Consider the following 22,768-nt stretch of genomic DNA (forward strand, 5'->3'; position numbering starts at 1 on the left):
TGAAGCCCCTTGGGTCGTTACCCTCTGCGCCTTCGGGGATTCCAAGAAAACGCAGGTTGTTTCTTCTGCCTCTATTTTCTTGGTCTTCGACCTTTAACATTAAATCTTTTATGATTCCCTCCTGCTCTTTTTCCTGAGTTTGAAGCTTGGCGACATCAGTCTCCAGATTTTCTGTGCGTGTTTCTACTGAAGCCATTCTGTCTGAAATCTCTGAGCAGGTGTTGCCCACTTTTTTGATAGCTCCTTGCAGTTTTTGAATGGCTGCATGGTTCCTCTGACTGTCCATTTTGACATGTTTGTGGAAGTTCTTAATGGAGCTTAGTACTTCATTCAGCGAGGTCGCTGCCGACTTTCCCGAGCCACTTCTATTTCCGTGTTGCTTTTGGCCTCCCCCTTCAGTCTCCTCCAGGATGTGCTGATTATGTTCTGGTTCTCCTGTGGATTTTGGGGTTGCACTTTTTCGTGTACGTTTGGTTCGTTCTTTGACTTGTTCCGTGTTGCTCCCCGGGTCTGTAGTTTCTTCGTATGTTAATTTACATTGTCTTTTGTGACTTGTCCTCTTTTTTTCCAGCTTTTTCCTTGGGGTAGTGCCTTGTCCGGATTCGCTTAATTCCATTAAGTCTGTGGAGTCAGATACCTTCGGGGTTGCTGCATCTGGATTTTTGGCCTTCACTTGGTTTGCTTGCCTCACTTGTCTCGCTGGAGATAGAAATGCCTGTTTCATATAAATCTGAGTCTTATTCCTCGGAGAGTGCTTCGCTTTCCGATTGTAGCATTTTCCCCAGGGAGGAGGTTTGTGTCATGGGAGAGGAGTGATCGTGTCTCGGCATTCCCCTTGGATACTTAGGCATAAGCTCGCTCTGCTCGGCTGTGGTTGTAGCTGCACTAGCCCCTTCTTTTCCCGGGATTAGATCCGAGGTCTGATTTCCTTGATCCGGCCCTGGGGCAGTTTTTATACCCATAATGGACTGCTCTGTACCCGTAGCAGGGTCAGCACGGCTGGTTCCGCTCGTTTCATCATTTTGCTTCCTTTGGTCATCCAGGATAGCCCGTTGTTTTTCATTTTTAGCGGGGTTGCTCAGCTCTTCCTTGGGCAGCGGTCTGAATATATTAGAGATCCTAGGCTGAGAATCTGCCGGCTGCCCTGTGGTTTTGGCAGCTGCCTTCAGATTATTGTTTGTAATCTCTTAGCCTTTTTAGCCATTATCTCCAAGTTATCGTTGTATTCTATATCCTTCCCCTTCTCCTTCTCCTTTTCCTTCTCCTTCCCTTTCACTTTATCCTTCTCCTTTTCCGTGTTCTTTTCAGAGTTTTTATTTTTATCTTTGTTTTTAGTTCTCTCATTACCCTCATTTCTTTCATCATTATTTTCTTTAGCTTTAGTTCCTCTGGTTTCAGGACGTCTCTGCGTGCCCCTTGTTCTCTTCGAGCTGTGTGTATTTTGTGTGCTTTGTGTGCTCTCCAGACTTTCAACGATCTAAGTCTCTTGTGTACCTTTTATTTCTGGTGCTTCTTCTTGGGCTTCTTCTTGGGCGAGTTGTAGTAGGTTTTGCTCGATTATTTGCTCCCCTGGTCCCGTGTATCCTGCCATTCCCTGTACCTGGTTCTGTACCTGTACCTGTACCTGTCTTTATTTTGCTATTGCAGTTGCTGTTGCGTGTAGTTTTATTAGTCTTAGCTCCTTTGTTGCCTTAGTAGCTATCTTTAACGCTATCTGGGCTCTTTTGGCCGTTCTTTTGACCGTTTCTCTGCCGTTCCCAAAGGTGCTTGTAGCATGTGAGCATGTAGCATGGAAGTTTACATTGTTTACATGGAGTTTTATTGTGATATTAGCACCAGCATCCTCTGTCTGCGGTTTTACTAGTGCTCCCAGCTTCACGGTGGTCTTTCACCAGACTCAGACCTCAATCCTCAGTCCTCAGTCCTCAGTCCTATATTACTCTCTTGCTGTTTGCTTAATTTGCATTAGCTGCCGTTTCTGCTGTGTCTGCCAGCAGCCCGCTCGCTGCTCGCTCCGTGTTCCCTTGACAACGATGGAGCAGCGTGGGCCTTTAATCGCGGAGTCACTGTGTTTGCAGATGACGAGGATGACGAAGCACGAAGTATGACGCCTGACGCAGACCCGACCGAGTATCTGATCGGCTGCGGAAGGCAGGAAGGGAGCAGAGCACGACGAGTCGCAGGTCACAGGCTACGGTTGCAGGTCGTAGGTTGGTGGCTATTGGTGGCTATTGATGAGCTACTGATGCGTTATTACGGGAAATATTGCCCTATATTGAATTATAGGGCTAACAAACCGATAGGCTGCTGATCTGTTGCTCCGATGTTGCTCAGATGAGCCGATCACTACCGTCACCATCCGTCCGTGTCCCGAGCCACGCCTGTGTCTCTACCCTCGAGGCCTTCCGCACTCGGGTGAGACCAGGAGACAAGGATTCCAGAAATATAAGCGGGGGTGACAGGAGGGCGAAACAGTCAATGGCAGAGTGTATACAGTTACAGTTGCCTTACTTACAGTTGCTCACCAAACTCTGGTTGTGGATTACAGGAATCGCCGACCTCTGATCATGGCTCGCAGGGACCGCCGGGAAGCTCCGGACATCCACACTAGCACACTAGTACACCAGCACCCACTTAGGCTTGATGAATTTAGCTTGAGGTTAGCCCTTATTCTTGTCACGGTAACACCAGTATCGAAGCTTGTACAATTTTTTTTCCCCTCCTTTTGCCGTAATAAGCCTTAAAGATCTTTAAACCTCTGGTGCCTTATCGCCATAGTCCACTACCACCATCGTCACCCTTACTACGAAGTACGGAGTTGAGTTGCAGTTACAGAGAGCCCTTGTGCCAATCCTTGTAATAATCCTGCCGGGCTAGACCAAATAAGACCAAATAAGGCAGCTTGTCCCGCATACACGATCTGAGCAGTGGTGACAGAGGGTTCTCTTGCGCTCACGATTGCATGTTTTTCTCCGGTGTTTGGTCTGCTGTAAGCTCCTGCAGTAAACTCCAGTAGGTTCCTGTAGCTGTAAGTCATAAGTTTGTCAACATCGCCATCACCATCATCAGGTCACTCCAGCTTCTTATATACCAGCATGGTTGGGCATAATCCCATATTCTGGCCAGGACTCACAGAGCGATGCTTCTTGCGACCGCTCACACCGAAGCCATCTTGCCTCAACAAATATATAGCCCATCTCAACAGGGATTAACAAAAATCATCACAATGAAACCCCCCAGGGTTTGTCAAAGTGAGTGGTCAACATTAAAACCCTTGCCTACTACAGTAATATGTGAGATTCCACGAGATACCCGTATGTAAGCTTCAATATCCAGTAATAACAATTCACATCTAAATGCTACTTTAACATATGCTTTTCATAATAAATATGTAAGGCCTCTTGCCTGTACATAATATTTCATAATGAACAGCCATGATTGTTGGCTTGCCACCATAACAAACTCAATCTTGTAGCAATTAGTATAAAATTTGACACAAGCCAAAAAGTGCAATATATGCAGTATTTTTAGTGGTAGCATAAGATTGGTTCCAATCACACAGTGTACTGAGGGGCGACAAACATAAGTGGAGGCTTAGCCCCTCTTTCAGCAGAACTCTGAAACCTCTGTTCTGTTGATCCCATAAGGTCAGGTGATAGTTAGACTACTAAGTCAAACCTAAAAATCCATGTATGTTAATGACTGCCCTCATTCAATCTGTGCTCATGCCAGAGAAAACACCATAGAAAGTAAAGCTAAGGTAGGTAGATACATTTTTTTTACCACAGCTGTCTGGAGGGCATGCATTTTGTTCTGGAAGCACATAACTTTGGCCCAATCAAAAGTTTCACTTCTGACTCCCAACATGTGGGCAGAGCAAGCCCTTCTCCTGGTGATTTTCACATAATTGTCTTGCGACAACTGCGCTGTTCAGTCACACCATAAAAAGAGACCTTTGGGATTGGTCTTTGTCCCACCACCAGTAGTTCATCCAGAACTTCCATTTGCCTTTTGTCAGAAGAAGCCAATACATTCAACAGCTAAATATATCAATGCCACTTTTTAGATTCCAGCACGGTCAAAGATGGGGCTATCTATGTAGGACTTTTGCGATGCAATAGGTAAGCTCTTTGGTATGTAACAAAAGTTTGATACTACGAGTGACAGCTTTTCAAATGTCAAAAAACAGGTCTTGGGCAGAAGATTAAGCTCCAGTGTTAATGGTTGTTAAATCACATGTTCTGAGATCACAAATCCTGAAAGCTGCCATATAGAAAAAGGCAGTGAAATTACATGACTGGGTTTCCCCATCATCAATTTGCAGAGGTAGTGCCATCACTGCACTTCCCAACAGCCAACTGCACAGAACGTGACAATAACGATTTCTCGAAAACCTTAAAAAATGCAAACAAGAGGACTATTTCAAATCATGTGCACAAGAGGAGACATCACTGGTTTCCTAACAAAAAACACCTCTTTAAGAAGCCACACACGAAGACTTCAGCTCACTAGATTTCCCATCATCCACCTGCACAGGATGTGACATCATTGTTTTACTGCCAAAACCATCTTTAAAAGAAAACTGACATAGGGACTTCCTTTTCCATTATCCATCTGCACAGAAAGTGACACACTTCCTGCCTTCTTTGTACTCTTCAACTCTTTGGGATGTCCCCAGCAAAGGGCAGACACAGACAAGGGAATTTGCTGTTTGAACCTGTTAGGGCCAGGAGGGGCCTTGGGCCGGAACCAGTTATACTGAATTGTACAATTAAGATAAAATGATGTGCCTCACCTAGTAGCCAATATTGCCAGTTCCCACATAGACCTAGGCACCTCAAAAACACCCACATAACAATTGCACAACACATAGAAACAACCTTGTACACATACCAATAACCACAACATACCCTCAAACTACAGAACACACATTCCAAATTATGCTCATTAACGGTTGCTCTGCAGTACTCTCCGCATCAGACATCACAAGCCATTTCCCGCTCTCAGCAACTCAGACCATCACTTTCTATCTCCCTGCTCGGCAGCCTATTAACAACTCAATTCAAACTAAAAGCAAAAAGCAAACCTTCAGATCCTTCAAAGCCTTCTCCATAGACAACCTAATGTCTAAACTCATCTCTCATCCTAACATCTCCACATCCAACAATCCTTCAATACTTTTTTTTTTTTAAATCCACGCCCCAATTAAAACATGTCAGTGCATGCTAAATCCAAAGCCCCCTGGTATTCTAAACACCCACCTTGCTGACAATACATCATCTATCTGCAGACAGGAAAAAATACAGAGCTCCTGAGGACCTTGTGATAACAAACATCCCTTTACACCACACACAGACAGCTCATTAAATCAGCTAAAACAAAGTAAAGTACTATGCCCATACCATCAATGAATCCACCAACCAAAGCAGAACACTTTTCAAGAAAGTTACGCTCTACATCAACCTACTGCCAAATCCATCTATTCCTCACTCTACAGAGAACTGCAACAACATCAAACTGTTCTTATGTGAAAAAATAAAAAAGATTCAATAGCACATCAACAACAGCAAGTCTGCTTCATCTGTTATGTCCACCCTTTTCTGTAGAAACTGGCAATGGCCATCCTTCAAAGCCCTATCGCTTTTAGATCTCACCAACATACTCAACTCCCATAATGCCACTTGCTAGAAAAATAATGGCTTACCCTCCCCCTTCATCAAGGGATAGTCTCTCACCCAACTCACCACTAGCAAAGCCTTTCTCACTAAAGGAATCTTCCAAGTAGACAGGCAAGAATCTCTCACTTTTGAAACAAATCTACACTAGATCCTAATGACCTTGCCAACTACTGGTCCACCACCCACCTGCCATTCATTGGCAAGATAATAGAAAAAACAGTCTATGTTCAACTACCAAATCACATTAATGCTAACCATCTCCTGCACGACTATCATTCTGGATTCAGATCACACTGCAACACTTACACATCGTAGGCTATGCCCTCCTGATCACAGATAAAGATGACCCTTGCCCAGTGGGGTTCTGAGGTTCGTTATGAGCCTTTTCTGTCTGCAACTCAGCAGACAAAACCCCATAATTAACACTATAAAGGAATACAGGTTTAATAGAAGAGCAAACAGGATCAAGGACAAACGAACAATGGGTAAATAGAAAAGGAAGGGATATTGAATGAATGGAAGGACACATTGGGTGAATGCATGAGTTGGTGGATGTATGAGTGGGTGGGTGAAAGGATGAGTGAATGGATAGGTGGATGGATAAGTGAAAGGATGGCAGATAATAGGGATGGATGTGTACGTGAATAGATAGGTGGAGGGAGTGAAGGGATAGGTGGATAGACAGATGAAATAATGGCAGAGTAAAGGATGTGATGGACAAGTGAAAGGATGGCAGAGTAAAGGGATGGGTAGATAAGTGGATGGGCAGGAGAACAGATGGCAGGGTAAAGGAATGGATGGATGAGTGGTTGGATGGATGAATAGCTGAATGGACGGGTGGATGGCACAGTGGATGGTTGGAGTGATGGATGGCAGAGTGAATGAAGGATGAAAGAATGAATGGATGACAGAATGGAAAGGTGAAAGCGTGGATATCAGTGGGTGGATGGAAGGGTGAAAGGATGAATGGATAGATGCTTGTATGGAAGTAAAACAAGGGAGCTCTTTTAGGGAAGACTGGGCTCATTTGCTAGGTTTCATCAGAGATTTAGTTTAAAGCAGTAAGTATTTTAATTTTCCTGGCCGCTCCCTTGCCTCTTGATCTTGTTGGACCTCTCACCTGCCTTCAACACAGTCGACCATCCTACCCTGATTCACAGCTTGGAGCCTTAAGTGGATTCACCTTCCTTCTCTAGTTCTCCTCTAACCTTTACAACAGATACCAAAGTGCTCATATATGCACCTCAAGGTCCCAAAATATCCCCATCACCTTTGGAGTCCTTGAAAGTTCCATACTGTCCCCGTCATGACATTGTTCTGCATTCTGTCCATCAATTGTTCTTTTTGCATTTGTCACCCCGAGTGGGATGGGTATGCCTAGATGTGGGACCCGTGCTCTCCATGCCACTGGAGTCAAGCTATCCCGGCCGATGAGGGGTAAAACCCTGAAACCGGTCCTAGGATGCTTGTTTCCAGTCCAGGGAGGACCTGGCCTGGCAGTTTGGGCTGGACTGTTCCCATTAGGCACAGGGTCAAGACTGATTTGCATGGGGGGTGTGGTTAACCACCAAATATGGCGGACGCAATGTGAAGGAGCTCCGCACCCAGACCAGCACATCCTGTCTAAATCTTGGGTAACTGGGTCCCATCCGCGACAATAACATGGGCAGCGGCCTACCCTTGTATATCTGGAGCGTGAGTTGCCTGCTACTGCGCTGTCTGGAGCCCCACAAGTCACCGAGAGAGGAGCAGGGACCAGACGCCGGGAAGAGAATGAGTGTGAGGGGAGCTGGTGCTGAGCTGTGGCAGCAGCACCCTGCAGCAACAGTGACAAAGAACAGTGACAAACAACAGTGGAGCAGACCTTTGTTTACTCCCCTGAAAACGCAGCTTGCCGGCTGGAGTGTGCCTGGGGTCTAGTGAGTGGAGGCTCTGTGCGGCGGCCTGCCCCGGGCCCTTGCCACTGAGTGCGATCCAGCGTTCCATGGTGACTCCCCATACACCCGCCTCCATCTTCAATGCCAACCAGCAGGAGTCTCCCGAGCCACCGGACGGACTTCTACCCCGAGCAGGGGACAGCAGAGCACAGGTGGGAGCAGAGGGCGCCGCCTGCACTAACTGCACCCCTTGACACCCTGCGACCACCCTTGATGACATCAATCCACTAACTAGGGCGCCTGAACCTACCAAAGAGCCTACTGCTGCGCACGAAGCCGAGTGGCAGTGTGCAAACACTATCAGACCGTTGCAGCTTGGGCGTGAGCTCCTCCCCCCTTCCTCAAAGAGGAACATATATCGATTGCAGAGCACACCCGCCGGTAGATTAGCCGGTGTTGGCACGTCAGTCACTGTGCATTTTGAATCCAAACATCACAACGGAACCGGCTGGGACGGCCTGGTGTGGATGTGGGCATGAGGAGTGCGTCTTGCCCTACATCGACCCCCGGAGCGGCTGCAGTAAAATACTAGTAACCTTTGCAGGCCCCTGGCTCCCTGTGCCTGGCCAGACCCTCGACCGCTGCTGGGGTGGACCAGAGAGGGGGCTAATGTGGGTGCTTCGCTCTGGTGTGGGCAGACTGTAATCCTACGCTGGGAGTGGTAACCACACAGCACCGGTTGGAGTAGATGGATCTTACCCGCGCAAGGCTGCTGGGCCCATGAATCCACACTGAGATGGCCTGCACTGCATAACATGAAGAAACAAACGGCTGGTGCACTTACCTCACAGGCATTGCGGACCACACTCTAGCGCTGCTCCAGGAATCACCGCAAAATGGGGCGCCCCAAGGGGAAGGTACCTGACACCAGTAATGCACAGCAGCTGGAAGACAGACAGCCCTACCCAGCTAACTAACTGTATCCCACCCACAAATATTGAAGCAACCCCGGATAAACTAGAACTAATTCTGCAGGGAGTGAGAGACTCGAGGAGATCTATTGCGCAACAAATTGGTTCCCTAACAACTGGCTTTACCCTCCTGAAGGCTGATCACACTAAACTTGCTGCCACTGTAAAAGACAACAAACTTTCCCTGGCAGAGATGCTACCACTGCACAAAGAGCATGCAGCGCAAATAACACAGCTGCAGCATCAGGTAACAGGGCTGCAGGACAGAGTCGACGACGCTGAAGGGAGAACTCAGTGGAACAATATCCGAGACATAGGTTTGCCAGAATGCAGTGAAGGACCAAATGCCACTAAGTTCATGGAACAATGGTTTCGAGAGTACGTAGCCCCAGAGGGCTTATCGGATTTCTTCTGCGTGGAGAGAGCACACAGATTCCCCACGGGCAGATCGACAAGCGGGGCTCCATCTCGCCCTATGATTGCCAGAATATTAAACCTTAGAGACCGGGACATGTTGTTACAGAAAGCCAGGGAATGGTCCCAAATTCAATACGAGAACCAACGAAAATCACTAGACCCAGACTACAAAATGTCAGTGTAGCACAGGCACTCCCTATATCAAGAGGGCAAAAAGAAGCTCAGGGCCTTAGACATTAAATACTCTCTGCTGTTCCCAACCCGACTGAAGGTCATTCATGATCAAAAAAGACAGTTCTTTGATACACCAGAGGAAGCGGAAGAAAGGCTGGAGATCATGTTTCCTTCGACGGAATCTGGGCCTTACTCGCAGAGCATTCACCGGACCTCGAGAAACAACCAGAATCAACCATCACGCCGCACAAACTTATCAACAAATCCCAAGCTGGGAACCCGACACCGGAGCAATCAATCAATCAATCAGGGGGTTTATAAAGCACGCTACTCACCCGTAAGGATGTCAAGGTGCTTGGGGGGCAGCTCCGGATCAGTCGAAGTGCCAGGTCTTGAGGTCTTTCCTGAACAAGCAGGGTTAGGGGAGCGTCTGATTTTCACAGGGAGCTCTTTCCATGTCTTGGCTGCGATGTAGGAGTAAGCTCTCCCACCTGCTCTGTTTCTGTGGATGCGCGGGACCTCTGCCAGGGCGAGGTCGGCGGAGCAGAGGTTCCTTTTGGGTACGTGGAAGGATACTCTGTCATTGAGGTATTTGGGTCCGATGTTGTTGAATGATTTGTAGGCGTGTGAGGAGCTTGAAAGTGACCCTCTTCTCGATGGGGAGCCAGTGGAGGTCTCGTAGGTGTTCGGTCATGTGTTCGTGGCGCAGTGTCCCGAGGACTAGTCTAGCTGCGGCGCTCTGGATGGTTTGGAGCAGGCTCAGAAAGTGCTCACGGGGGCGCTGGCAGCGGCAAGTACGCTCCAAGACTGTAACCACCTTACAACCTCTGCCTCCTCAGATAAAAACACTATTCACTCCGACTCGGAGAGCAGCCTAGCACTGTTCAGAACTGTGACACCCCAAACTGCTGATGGTTTCCTGGGATAAAGTGACGCCAGGTGCAGGGGTTTGTAGAGCGTAGACAGAATACCTGGTAAGACAACTTAGGGTTAACCGCCGATAGCAGTGCACACCCTCTCATTGGATATACTGGTAAACACACATGGTTCGGGCAGCGGCAAGCTCGTATGTCACTTACTTCACTAGCAAGGTCATTAGAAATCACCCCCGAATGGCGAAAGCAACTACTAAATTGTTACATGTTCACACAGTTGTGACTCTAGTTTGGACCAGCACAGTTTTAGTGCTGGACCGTGTATTCAATGTTCCAGTTAGGGGGTTTCTGGAAGCTGGCCCACCCCATATACTACTCCACATACCGTTGACTCTGGCACATCCACTGTATAAGTTTAACAGTTACAGCAACACGAGCACATTCAGGGTACTTATAATATAGTCACTTGGAACATGCGGGGACTGGGGTCTATACACAAGCGCCATAGAATGCATGTACAGTTAAACAGAGGCAAGGCACATGTAGTGTTCATATAAGAGTCCCACCTCACTGAAGCTGAAGCACTCAAATTACGCAAGAAATGGAGAGGCCAGGTATTCTCCGCATCATATTCCGCCTTTGCCAGAGGGGCAACAATCTGGGTCAGGAATGGAGTTCCGTTTAAGGCACTACAGCAACGGGTGGATCCACAGGGGAGATGCATATTAGTGAGAGGTACACTGGATGGCACACAGGGGGTACTGGGTAGCCTCTATGCCCCTAATTTTGAACAAGATAAATTCCTCATGGGGCTCAACTCAGAATTAGCGAGCTGGAAAGCCTACCCAGGGATATTAGGCAGGGACTACAACGCGGTCATGGATATAAGCATAGGCTGCTCACACACCCCAATTCAAGGTGCAGGGACCATAAAACAGGCAGAGGCACAATGCAGATGGACGGAAGGTTGGACACGGGGGACGTATGGCGCCTAAAAAATCCGACCAATAGAGAGTATTCATTTTTCTCCCCAACTCATCAACTCCACACCCGAATAGATAGGATACTCTGTTCTGTCCTTACCGCACAGATTACACATGCTACATAAAAAGGTAAGATTTTGTCAGACCACAACCCCTTAGAGATCACTCTAGCTTGGGGAAGAATCCCCACTCCAGTCCCCAACTGGAAATTATGGCCACAAATGTTGGAAGACTCTGCATTTCGTAGTGCACTAGCAATGGGTATCACAAACTGCTTTACAGAACACGCTGGTACAGCCTCCACGCCCCACATAGAATGGGATGCGTTTAAAACAGTGATAAGGGGCATAGCCATAAGCACCACAGCTGCGGCTAGAAAAAAAATACATAATAATCTCAAAACAGTAGAAAACACCATGAATATATTAGAACAAGAAGCGATAGGCGACCCCACAAAGACAGCGTCACTACAGGAGGCCTGCATTAAGTCCGCAGAATTGCTGGAAACCCTTAGACAAATAGATTATAAATCGTACACCCTGATAAAGCACACAGAGGCTGACAAGGCATGCACGCTTCTGGCACGTATAATATGAGACCGCCCCCCCCCCCAACAACAGTGCATGAAATATTCACTCGGGGAGGTGACATTGTGAACACTCAGAGGGAAATCAACGAGGCCTTCTGTGCATATTATGAAACACTATATCAATCCCCCCCACAATTAGCGGATGACTCCTTAAATGCATTCCTACACAACCTAAAATTCCCCCAACTGAACTGAGCAGCCCAATATGACCTATCTGGCCCCATCACAAAAGCTGAAATAAAAGAAGCTATCCCGGATTTACCATGGAATAAGGCCACGTATCTTGATGGCCTGCAGATAGAATTCTTTGCTACTTTCTCAGAAGCCCTGGTCCCACAACTAGAATGACTATACCAATTTGCATTAGACACAGGGACATTCCCCTCCACCACAATGCAGGCTTTAGTAATATCCCTACCTAAGCCGGGTCGCTTAGCATCAGACGTTTCGGGAAAACAGCCCCTATCGCTCCTTGCTACAGAGTACAAAATATTAAGCAAATCCTATTGCGCCGCCTACTCCCATACCAACACAAGCTAATCCAAACAGATAAATGCAAATTTATACCAGCTCACTGAATATCAGGCAACTCTACCATGTAATGGAATCAACCTTGGCGGGGCATCATAATGCCGGCTGCATTACGCTAGACTTGAGGCAGGCATTCAACACCCTCAGGTGGGACTATATGGTCAGGGCCCTCAAAAAATTTGGCATACTATCAACCTACCTGAAGTGGGTACAACTCCTATATTCAGCTCCTACAGTGAGGGCCCGCACTGGTAGCCATATCTCACAGGCATACCCGGTTGGCAGAGGAACACAGCAGGGATGTCCCTTATCCCCCTTATTATTCGTGCTTGCATTAGAACCGTTGGTGATTAAGCTACGTCAGCTGCAGAACAAATAGGCATCAGGTTGGGTAACTTCACGCATGTGATATCCGCCTATGCAGATGACATAATTACTTATGCTAATGACCTGCCCAATGCACCAGAGCCGACACCGGAGATTTTTCTCACAATTTGCACAGATCTCAGGCCTCACCATAAACAAGACAAAGTCTCGAGCCTTTTTCTTCTGCCCTGGGGAACACGAGAACTCAATGCAGTTTGGGTGACTCTCCCACTCTGTAGCACAGCACACCTTTAAGTACTTAGGCATCCAAATGTATAAGTCCACAAGATCTAATAGAGGGTAACTTAACTAAAGCAAGAAGGGCACTCAGATCACAGATCACCTTCTGGACATCATTGCCACTTTCTGTGATTGGCCGAGTAGATATATCCAAAATGGTGGTCCCCCACGACTTCTATATTTCTTTACAAACCTGCCAATACTAATCCCCAGCCCGGTATTTAAATCACTTGACACACTACTTTCAGATTTGATATGGGGAACTGGCTGCCGCAGGGTGGGACTAGCTAAACTACAACTGGACACAGATAAGGGTGGATTGGACGCACTGATCTCCGGGAATATTGCTATGCTAGCCAACTTCAATGGCTGTCGTACTGGCTTGCAGGGCGCAATCTGCACGAATTAGGGTACACTGCTCGAGATATAAACCGAGACACTCTGCACACACTGCTGCTACCACAAGTTATAATACCCCCGGATGCCCAGTCATTACTGTGTACGATGCTCGCATACTGGAAAAAGACGCTGCATTATACACGCATGTGCCCCCCATTTGCTGATAACACACCACTATTAGGTATCCCTACACCCACGGGCCTAATCACTAATAGGAGGATCCTTGTGTGGTCTGAAGCAGGGGTTACTACAGTAGGGGTGCTACTTGACAATGGAACCCTAATGGACCACCAAAATTTCACAAGGAAAACTGGGGTACCAGGTAATCTATATTTACCATACACTGCAATACTCCAATACATCAAAAGCCAATAGGCCCCACTTAGGGTAGAACCCCAACACACAAACTGGTGCGGATGATTTATCTAATAGTGTTAGGATGTCACCTCACGAAATGACTGTATAAAGGCATTAGAGCAAACACAGGGATTCCCCTTACAGACATACGCAACAAATGAACTGAGGACCTTGAGAAAGAGCTAACAGATAAAGAATGGAGTATGATGTTGGAATACCCAAAAAAGTATCCAGCAATGCCAAATTCAAATTCCTTCAGTACATGATATTACATGGGACCTACCTCACCCCCACTGTTTGCACCGAATGTTCCCGACTACACAACACCATTGCCCTAGATGCAAGACAGAGGATATCCTACACATGCTGTGGTCATGCCCTGTGCTCACAGAATTTTGGAGAAATGTAATTTCGAACATCAGCTCGGCGACAAGTCTACCTATACTAGAAACAGCTGTCTGTTGTGTATGACTCAGCACTCAAAAACGCAAAACGTGCAACTTCGCTTCAGTGATCTAGCACTACTCATAGCTAAGCGTTCTATAACAATGCAGTGGAAATCAGCTAGGTCCCCAGTGGTTTACACAAGGCACAGGGAGGTGGTGAGATGGGGAAGTGCAGAAAGCGCTGCCATTCGACGTGAGGAAGCTCGGGGTATACGTAAAAAGCCTATATCGATGGACCAGGACTTCATAATGGAAGCTTTCAAAGCACTTGAACATACACCTCCCACAGCCCAGGAGGACTAGATATGACCAACACGTCAGTCCCTGCACAACTAAAATAAAACAACCCTATATATAGTACTGTAGCACAACAATACCACACTAACATGGGCTGCCTCTACATGAGTCAATGGGGGACATCAATCGGAGTCTGATGTCAACACTACGCACTGGAGTTGGGCCGGGAGAGTTGGGAGGGGTAAATCACGCTGTTTTGAAATAATGTCACTGCACTTATATAGATACAGAGATAAGTGGTTGCAGATACAATTGTTCTGACTGTTATCTATACAGTACGGTAAAAGCAATGCTTAGCCTTACAAATTAAACTCTTGTTAGACTATTAAGTGTAACTGTATTGCATACTGTTGTACTATAGTTGTCACATGTACGTATATCTGTATAAGATACACAACTCGAAAAACCCAATAAACTGTGTTAAAAAAAAGACTGACTTGCATATGGCTGGGTTCAAACTGGAATGGCATGGTGAGCAAAAAAACAATGGCTTTAGACCCAAATCTCTGTACTGGGATGCATGTATGACATTGTTCTGCATTCTGTCCATCAATTGATCTTTTTGCATTTGTCACCCCAAGTGGGATGGGTATGCCCAGACGTGGGTCCCGTGCTCTCCATACTACTGTAGTCAAGCTATCATGGCTGATGAGGGGTGAAACCCCAAAACCGGTCCTAGGATGCTTGTTTACAGTCCAGGGAGGACCTGGCCTGGCAGTTCGGGCTGGACTGTTCCCACTGGGCACAGGGTCAAGACTGATTTGCATATGGCTGGGTTCAAACTGCAATGGCATGGGTAGCAAAAAAACTATGGATTTAGGCCCAGATCTCTGTACTGTGGTGAATGTATGACATTGTTCTGCATTCTCTCCATCAATTGTTCTTTTTGCAATGAAATATAAACTACATTCCCCAACACCACTCATATCTGTACATAGATATATAAGCCTTTATTACACTGTACATTGACAATTTCCTTTACAAAGCTTTTCCAGACATTCGTGTGATCAAATCCCATAGGAAACTTCATCTTTGTGAAGCAGTTAATGGCATTGGCTTTCTGTCTTAAGTTTTATGTCAGTGAACAAGACAGCAATGACATTCTGTTCTAACTGGGGCAATGAAAGAGCACAGTGATGTTGCTCTGTCTGGACAAAGTATGCATGACCTTTACCATTGAAGCATTAGACAGCACTGATCCCACTGATGCACTTTTTGTTGCATACTCACAAAAGCTTAACTGTCGACTTTCACAGAACTCTGAATATTGTGCTGAATCCATCAATCGGGTTTGTCTCTCAGCTCTCTACAAAAGAGAAAGAGAATTTTGCTCATTAGCCAAAGCACATTTAGCACAGGTTGAAAACCATTAACACATTTCCAAAGGTCAGCAAGAGCAGCAAGCTATAGTTAGCTGTGTTAGGCTGGAAATTAAACAATAACATTATTCTTTTAGAATCAAAGTAGTATAACGTGGCCCACAGAGGCTAGACAAAGATTCCTTCGACTACATTAGGAATGTATAGTCCTGGTCTCTATAAATGTTAAATTTGCCCCACTGACACACCTACCCTGCTGCAATTTGAAGATATACAAGGACATCAGAAGTAAAAAAGGAAAGGCAGCATCTATTATGGCAGCCGCTCAACCCCTTAACTGCTGGGCCTCCCCCTGATGAGCCCTTTATTGGCTATTTGGGGTGGTTTGGGTTTAGAGCTTGTGAGAGGGCCGACGGGGGCACAGAGATGAAACCCCTACCTCTCTGTCCTGCGAGACACCGAAGCACTGCTGAACTTACGGAAATGCCGGGAATGCAAGGGTTAACCCTGCCAGCTACCTTTTGCATACAGGAACATGTGACCCAGCGGAGCAAGCCCAACGAATGGGAAACTGCGTGGGCGGGGCCTCCACTCCTAAAGGAGGTTCCTGAGAACCCGGAAGACGCGCTGCGGAGACCCGAGGATCAAGACACGCTGCAGAGCCAGAAGGAAAAGGAACAGAGGAGCGGAGACGCTGTGCCACACAAGCAAGGACCCCGCACTAGAGAGGAGCCGGAGACTCCAGACGACTAGGAATCCCAAGGCCCGGAGGAAGAAGACGAAGGACCGGAGGTGTGGTCGGACGAGTGGTGGATACCCCCAGAGGACACTGGAGAGCCGCCGCAGTTCAGTAGAACTGCGGCTGACGCGGTAAGCGACTCGGGGAAGAGAGAAGGGAAGGAGTAAAGAGAGGGGGAGAGAGAACAAGGTGAATTTACAGAAGGGTCACTACGAGCACCACTGTTTGCGCCGGTTTCTAGCCTCCTTGACACGAATTAACCCCGTCTTGTACTCACTTAACCCACACTTATGAACAAATCCCCTTTCCATAACGCGAACAGCGTTTTAAGAGTCCTGGAGTCATTGGGTCAGACAACCCCTTCCCTAACTCTTGGTTTCTTTTGGTTATTTACTTTCTTATTGCCTCTTCGCATGTTGCAAGCCTGCATGCCTAGATACCACAACAGAGAAAGGTGAAGGGCTCTATCCTGCCAGGAGTTATAACGGATCAGAATAACTTACTGCGCCTTTCTTGTTCTCTCCTCTCGTTTGTGAGCCTCCCGGGACAACCACCAGTTAGAAGAACGCCAGGAGGAAAAGGAGAGACAACAGTTGCGGCCACCAAAGGACGGAGACCCAACCCTTCCTCTGAAACAATCTTCAGTATTGGACATTTAAATAAATCATAACACCATTGACCCCATACTTCAGCCTCCTCGTTTTTTCTTCCGCCCGTCCCTCTCACACCTGGTGTCAGAAGTGGGATCCGGGAAGATGGAGGCTGCGATGCAGAAGATGGCAGAAAAGGCTAGGACGCGCTATGGAAACATTTCTGGTGGTCGCCGAGGAAGACAGAGCGCAGCTCCATAAAACCTTGGCAGACCAGAGTCAGAACCAAGAGACTACCCTTGGACGATTGGCTGATACCCAGGGCTAACAGAGAGGATACACTACTCTTCCGTCCGTGGTCCTCCAGAAGTACGTTAGTGGGGAGGACCCCCGATTTCTTTTTCTCCAACTTTGAAAAGATGGCAAGGGCTGCCAGATGACCTGAAGATAAGTGGGGACAATATCTGGGTCCGCTGTTGTCAGGCGACATGCAAGCTGCCTATTAGGCAGCTAATCCCCTCGGCCTCACTCCATATGAGGATGTGAAGAAGTATATCGAAGAGAGGTTGGGTATAGACGAGGAAATTATCGGCTTCATTTACGACAAGTAAAGGAGGGACCCCAAGAGACACCCTGGACCCTCTCCTACCGTATCAGAGACCTGGCCGACCGATGGTTGAAGCCCCAAACATCCTCTAAAGTGGAGGTTATGGAAAGAATCTATTTGGAACAATTCCTTTCTGTAACCCCCTGTACAGAAATGGGTTAGACAACACAAACAATTGACCTTAGAACAGGCTATAGAGATAGCCAGTGCTTATAACCGAGCCCAAGAATTACAACGGGGCAAGGACAAACATCACTAGAAACCAACAAGTGGGGGGGTCCTCCCCCAATCAACCCCCTTCCCCGTCGACAGGACACAGTGACTGTTCTACCACACCCCGTGCCTGCTCCCGTCCGACCCCAACCACAACCCGGACCCCAGTGTTATGCCTGTGGTGCATACGGCTACATCGCTCGGGTGTGTCCACAATTAGAGGAGCCAATGGAAGTCGGGCTCACTCGCTCATATTATTGTAACTCCACAGGCCGAAAGCCCTCCTATCACCAGACTGTCAAAGTGAATGGGTAGAATAGACAAGCACTAATGGATACCGGCTGTCTCCAGAGTGTAATACAGCCTTTGGCTATTCCAGGGGGAGTCACCCAGACCACGGGAGTAGTCAACATACAATGTGTACATGGTAACAAGCAGTATCCTACTACGTACAGATACAGCATGGACTAAAGCCCTCCCTGAATACGTCCTAGGACTTAAAACCCATCTCCAGGAGATACGCAGCATCTGTAGAGCGCACATGGAAGACACCCAAGAAAATCAAAACCAACACTACGATAAGAAAACACTCTACTTATGATGCCCACATCCAATCACAAACTCGTAGGACAATGGCAAGGCCCCTTCTGAGTTACCGAGGTAGTCACCCCAGTAACCTACCATCTCGAGATGCATCCCGAAAAGAAAGACAACACACAGATATACCATATAAATCTGTTGAAAAAATGAGAGGGGGGATTCCTATCACGGGGTCTTTAGTCAAGGTTGACTCTCCTTTATACCATCTAAGCGTAGACCCCGACCTGACTGAGAAAAAAAGGACCACCCTCGATTCCTACTTAAAGCCCCTACAAGCAGTTTTCTCCCTCACACCGGGTAGAACTAGTCTGATCGAGCATGCTAGCAAGACACACCCAGGTACATAGGTAAAACTGCGTCCATACCGTCTTCCCGAGTCTCATAGACAGGCCGTAAGTCAGAAGGTACAACAAATGCTCCAGATGGGGGTGATAGAGCCATCAAACAGTGAATGGAACTCACCAATCGTATTGGTAACAAAATCTGATGGATCCATCAGGTTTTGTATCGATTTCCGTGAAGTCAATAAAGTCTCACTCACAATTTGACTCCTACCCAATACCACCGGTAGACGAAATGGTGGAGAGGTTGGGAAGGGCCCAGTATATCAGTACCCTAGACTTACGCAAAGTGTACTGGCGGGTCCCCTTGAAAGAAGCCGATAGAGAGAAAAACGCTTTTTCAACCCAGGAAGGATTGTATTATTTTACCGTGTTGCCCTTTGGGTTGCACGGGGCCCCTGCGACCTTCCAGAGGTTAACAAACCACCTGCTGAAACCCCATGTGAAGTATGCCGCGGCATGCCTAGATGATATAGTGATACACAGTGACACATGGGAACAACATTTGGAACATCTTACTGCAGTCATTCAGGCTTTAGGAGAAGGGGGCCTCACTATTAATCCCGCCAAAAGTCGGCTGGCAGCTCGTTCGGTGAAGTACCTCGGATATTTACTTGGGGAAGGACGAGAAGGTTACAGCTATTGTCAAAGTCCCCTTTCCCCAAACAAAAAAAGAGCTAAGGGCCTTCTTAGGTCTTCAGGGGTATTATAGACAGTTTATTCCAGATTTCTCACAAAAAGCCGCCCCCTTAACTGACCTCCTACAGAAACGTGTAAACAGGGAGAAGGAGTTACGTCAGCCCACTCCATACTCCAGTATGCCTTCCTCAACTTAAACAAGCATTGGCATAGCCAATAGGTCTCGCCTTTGGGACCTTATAAGTGTTAAATTATCCAGCACAATATCCTTGGTGCAACAACATCAACTGTTGCATGGCTAAACACTTATAAGGTCCCAAAGGCGAGACCTATTGGCTATGCCAATGTTTTTTTTTTGCTGCATGGTTCTCCTTGGCAGGGTAGGGTGCCCTATTCTTTTTTAAACTCAGGAGCAGCAACATTGTCGTGGTGTCACCAGCGCTTTAAGTGAAAGCTTTTTCAATAATATATACAAGCCATAGTTGCTGCTTATTTATCTTATGTAACTAACAACGATTGAGAAAGCCAACATTTCTGACTTATAGTAGGTATGACGTTACTTGTTGTATCATATCTGGATGCAATGACAAAAACAGCAAAATACACGTCGGGCGGCACACTATGCTAAGCACAGATTTTAGTTTACATGTATTTAAGCCACACCCTTAATTACATTGGCCACGCCCCTTTGGGAGACCCCCCTAGTTTTTTCATCCCACTTAAAGCCCTATGACATATCGTTAACTTTGTCCAAATTAATTGTTCCTGAACGACACCCAGTGCATTGAAGCTCGTGAATTACCTACAAAGCTTGCACTGAACCTGGAAAAGATGTAGCAGCACAAAGGATCAAGCCTTTTCAGACACAACCCGCTTCTGCTGCAGATTTAATCACTGGAGGGGTGGGCCAGTGCTTAATTTGAGCCGGTGGTACCAGCTCTTTTTTGTCAACACGGGTGCTTCTGATAATCTGCCTCAAGGTCGCGCTGTCTGGCTAATTTAGACATTACCACAACAACAGTTAATTAATTCAATATTCATTAAACAAGTGCTTATGAGATGAACTGCAGAGGAAATCAGGAAATGTAACACCTGACCACTCCCAACTCAACTGGACTAATGAAAATAAAGCTTTCCCAAATGCCAACAGCTGCTGTCATATTTTGTCAACTTTATACACAAAAGAAGTCATAAGCCATTTTATTTCATCCCCTTGTAGTTTGCCAATGGTTTGCTAGACAATGCACGCTGAATTAGGTTTGAGAACTGGTTAGTCCACCGTAGAGATATTCAGACCTCACATCATCACAGATATGGGTGTATAGCAGAATCTCTGTTGGTCACAAATTAATTCTTCTTTGTCTAATGTTAAAATAATTCAGGTGAAAGCACCGGATACTTAGCCACATTCCCAATTTAGAAGAAGTAACTAGGCATAAGCAATTCACATAATGGAACATGTCTAGCAAACAAACCACTAGTTTCTATTAACTTATCTGCATTTTACATCATCATGATTCTGGCTAAGAAGCAACAGCAACGTCATCAAATGGCGGTCATTACTTTACATTTATTTACCAAATGCTCTAAAATGTTTCCAGGGCCTAGCTTCTTTTTTGTGTCTTCAATAGTAATAGCTATTTTTAATTTAACGTTTGGTCCCACAGTCTTAAAGCTTCGTAGCACTCTAAATTAACACGTGTGGCTATTCTTGATAAAATTGGACTCCCTCATGGACCTAGATGGGTGAAAGGCCCTGCTACTAGGATCCGACTTTATAGTTAGGATACAAACAGATTTCTTCAACAGGGGCTTTAACCAACTGAACTGTTTGAAAGGCATGTGCCACCAAACCACACCAACGGAAACATTTTATAATGCTATGAAAATAAATTCTCACCCAATCGCGGGCAATTCCTTAAAACACCAAGACACGGCGGCGTCAGCTCTGCTGTTCCACCGTGCTTATGTGAAGTTCTCCAAATGTAGAAATAATTTGAAACGTTCAGTTTTCACTGTAACATAGCGCTTAATACTTACTTCCTGCTCAATGCGAGCTGCTACTACACGATTAACTATAGCATTGGGTGTCTCACTTCCGGTATTAGACCATCGACAACAACAAAAAGTAGCACGCGTGTGAGCTCCTCGCATGGCAGCAGGGGGAGGGGGCCTGCCGATTCCCTCGCGGGAGCCAGCGGCGATAATTAATACCATATGGCGCTGCCGCACACAGCACCATATGGTATTTATTATCGCCGCTCGCTCCCGCGAGGCAATCGCCCCTCGTGCACACGTTCCACTGAAGGCAATGGAACGTGTGCACAAGTTTGCCTCAAAAAGGGTATCGACAGCTTTAGGTCTCTTTCCTAAGCAACGCATGCGCGTTGCGTAGGACGAGACCTAAAAACACCCTTATCACTAAGCCTGTGCTTCTAAGTCCCGACTACCAAAAGCCTTTTATCCTCCAAACAGATGCGTCAGAACAAGGACTAGGTGCAGTTCTCTCCCAAACTGATTCACAAGGACTAGAACGACCCATACTGTAGTTAAGTCGTAAACTCTTTCCCCAAGAGATGAGGTACTCAAAATTGAAAACTCAGTAATAGAAAAATAAGCTATAGCCATCAAGTGGGTAATGAAACCCTCCGATATTATTTTATTTTATTTCTAGAAGGGAGAGAATTCACTTTATATACAGCCCACGCCCCTTTGGAATGGCTTTCCCGTTACAAGGGACATAATGACAGAGTCATGAGATGGTTCTTGACACTCCAGCCCTTCCATTTTGTTGCCCTGCCTCGGAAGGGGGAAGAACAAACCAATGCGGATTATTTGTCTCGGTACCCCCATGACCCCTTTCTTGCCAGCAAGAAAGTAAGGATAGAGGGATGTGAGAGGGCCGACGGGGGCACCGAGGTGTAGTGTAGTTCCTATATTCCCAATAGGCTCTGCGCATTGGTATAATATATTCAGCAGTGTAGACGTAGGACTGAGGTCATCTAGGTCTCTACTGACTATATTAGACTTAATTAGTTTTGCCAGCTAGCTCAGAGGTCACTAGAAACTTTCTCGAATGTTCAGGAAAGAGTTAACTCTCCTGATTTAGACAAGAAGGGATAAGCTTCTGACAACCGCATAAACATGACAACTTTGCTCCCTCAGAATAAAGAGTATATCTCTAGAGTCGTGTGAAAACAATAGACAACTATTTCACTCAGTCAATCGTGCATACTTAGTTTCACCAGAGTGCAGAGAAATAGAGAGACGGGCGTTTTCAATAAAAGGTGTTATTTTATTGAGCAGTCTTCTTTCTCATGCAAGAGAAATGAATTGCCACAATTGCAATACTTATCATAAAGTAAAGTGCGTACAGTAAGAGGAGTATTATAAAATAATACTGTAAAAGCATTGATATGGTTTCTTAGCCATATGATACTTTAAAATGGATAAAATATATACATACAGAAAAACATTGACTAACGTACTCAACTGGTGCTTCTAAGATACGCCTACCCCG

At 46.4% G+C, this 22,768-nt stretch overlaps 1 protein-coding gene across 8 annotated transcripts in view; it reads right to left on the bottom strand.

Moving 5' to 3' along the window:
- The window catches only part of SUPT3H (SPT3 homolog, SAGA and STAGA complex component), a 2,933,604-nt gene that overhangs the window by 624,214 nt on the left and 2,286,622 nt on the right, over positions 1–22,768 (bottom strand). For all 8 annotated transcript variants that reach the window (XM_078647631.1, XM_078647630.1, XM_078647629.1 and 5 more), the window contains one exon: positions 15,431–15,506. In XM_078647631.1, the coding sequence (XP_078503757.1) occupies positions 15,431–15,506 (76 nt within the window). The remainder of the gene's footprint in view (positions 1–15,430; positions 15,507–22,768) is intronic.

Source organism: Lissotriton helveticus, chromosome 6 (assembly GCF_964261635.1).
Source record: "Lissotriton helveticus chromosome 6, aLisHel1.1, whole genome shotgun sequence".
Taxonomy (NCBI): Eukaryota; Metazoa; Chordata; class Amphibia; order Caudata; family Salamandridae; genus Lissotriton; species Lissotriton helveticus.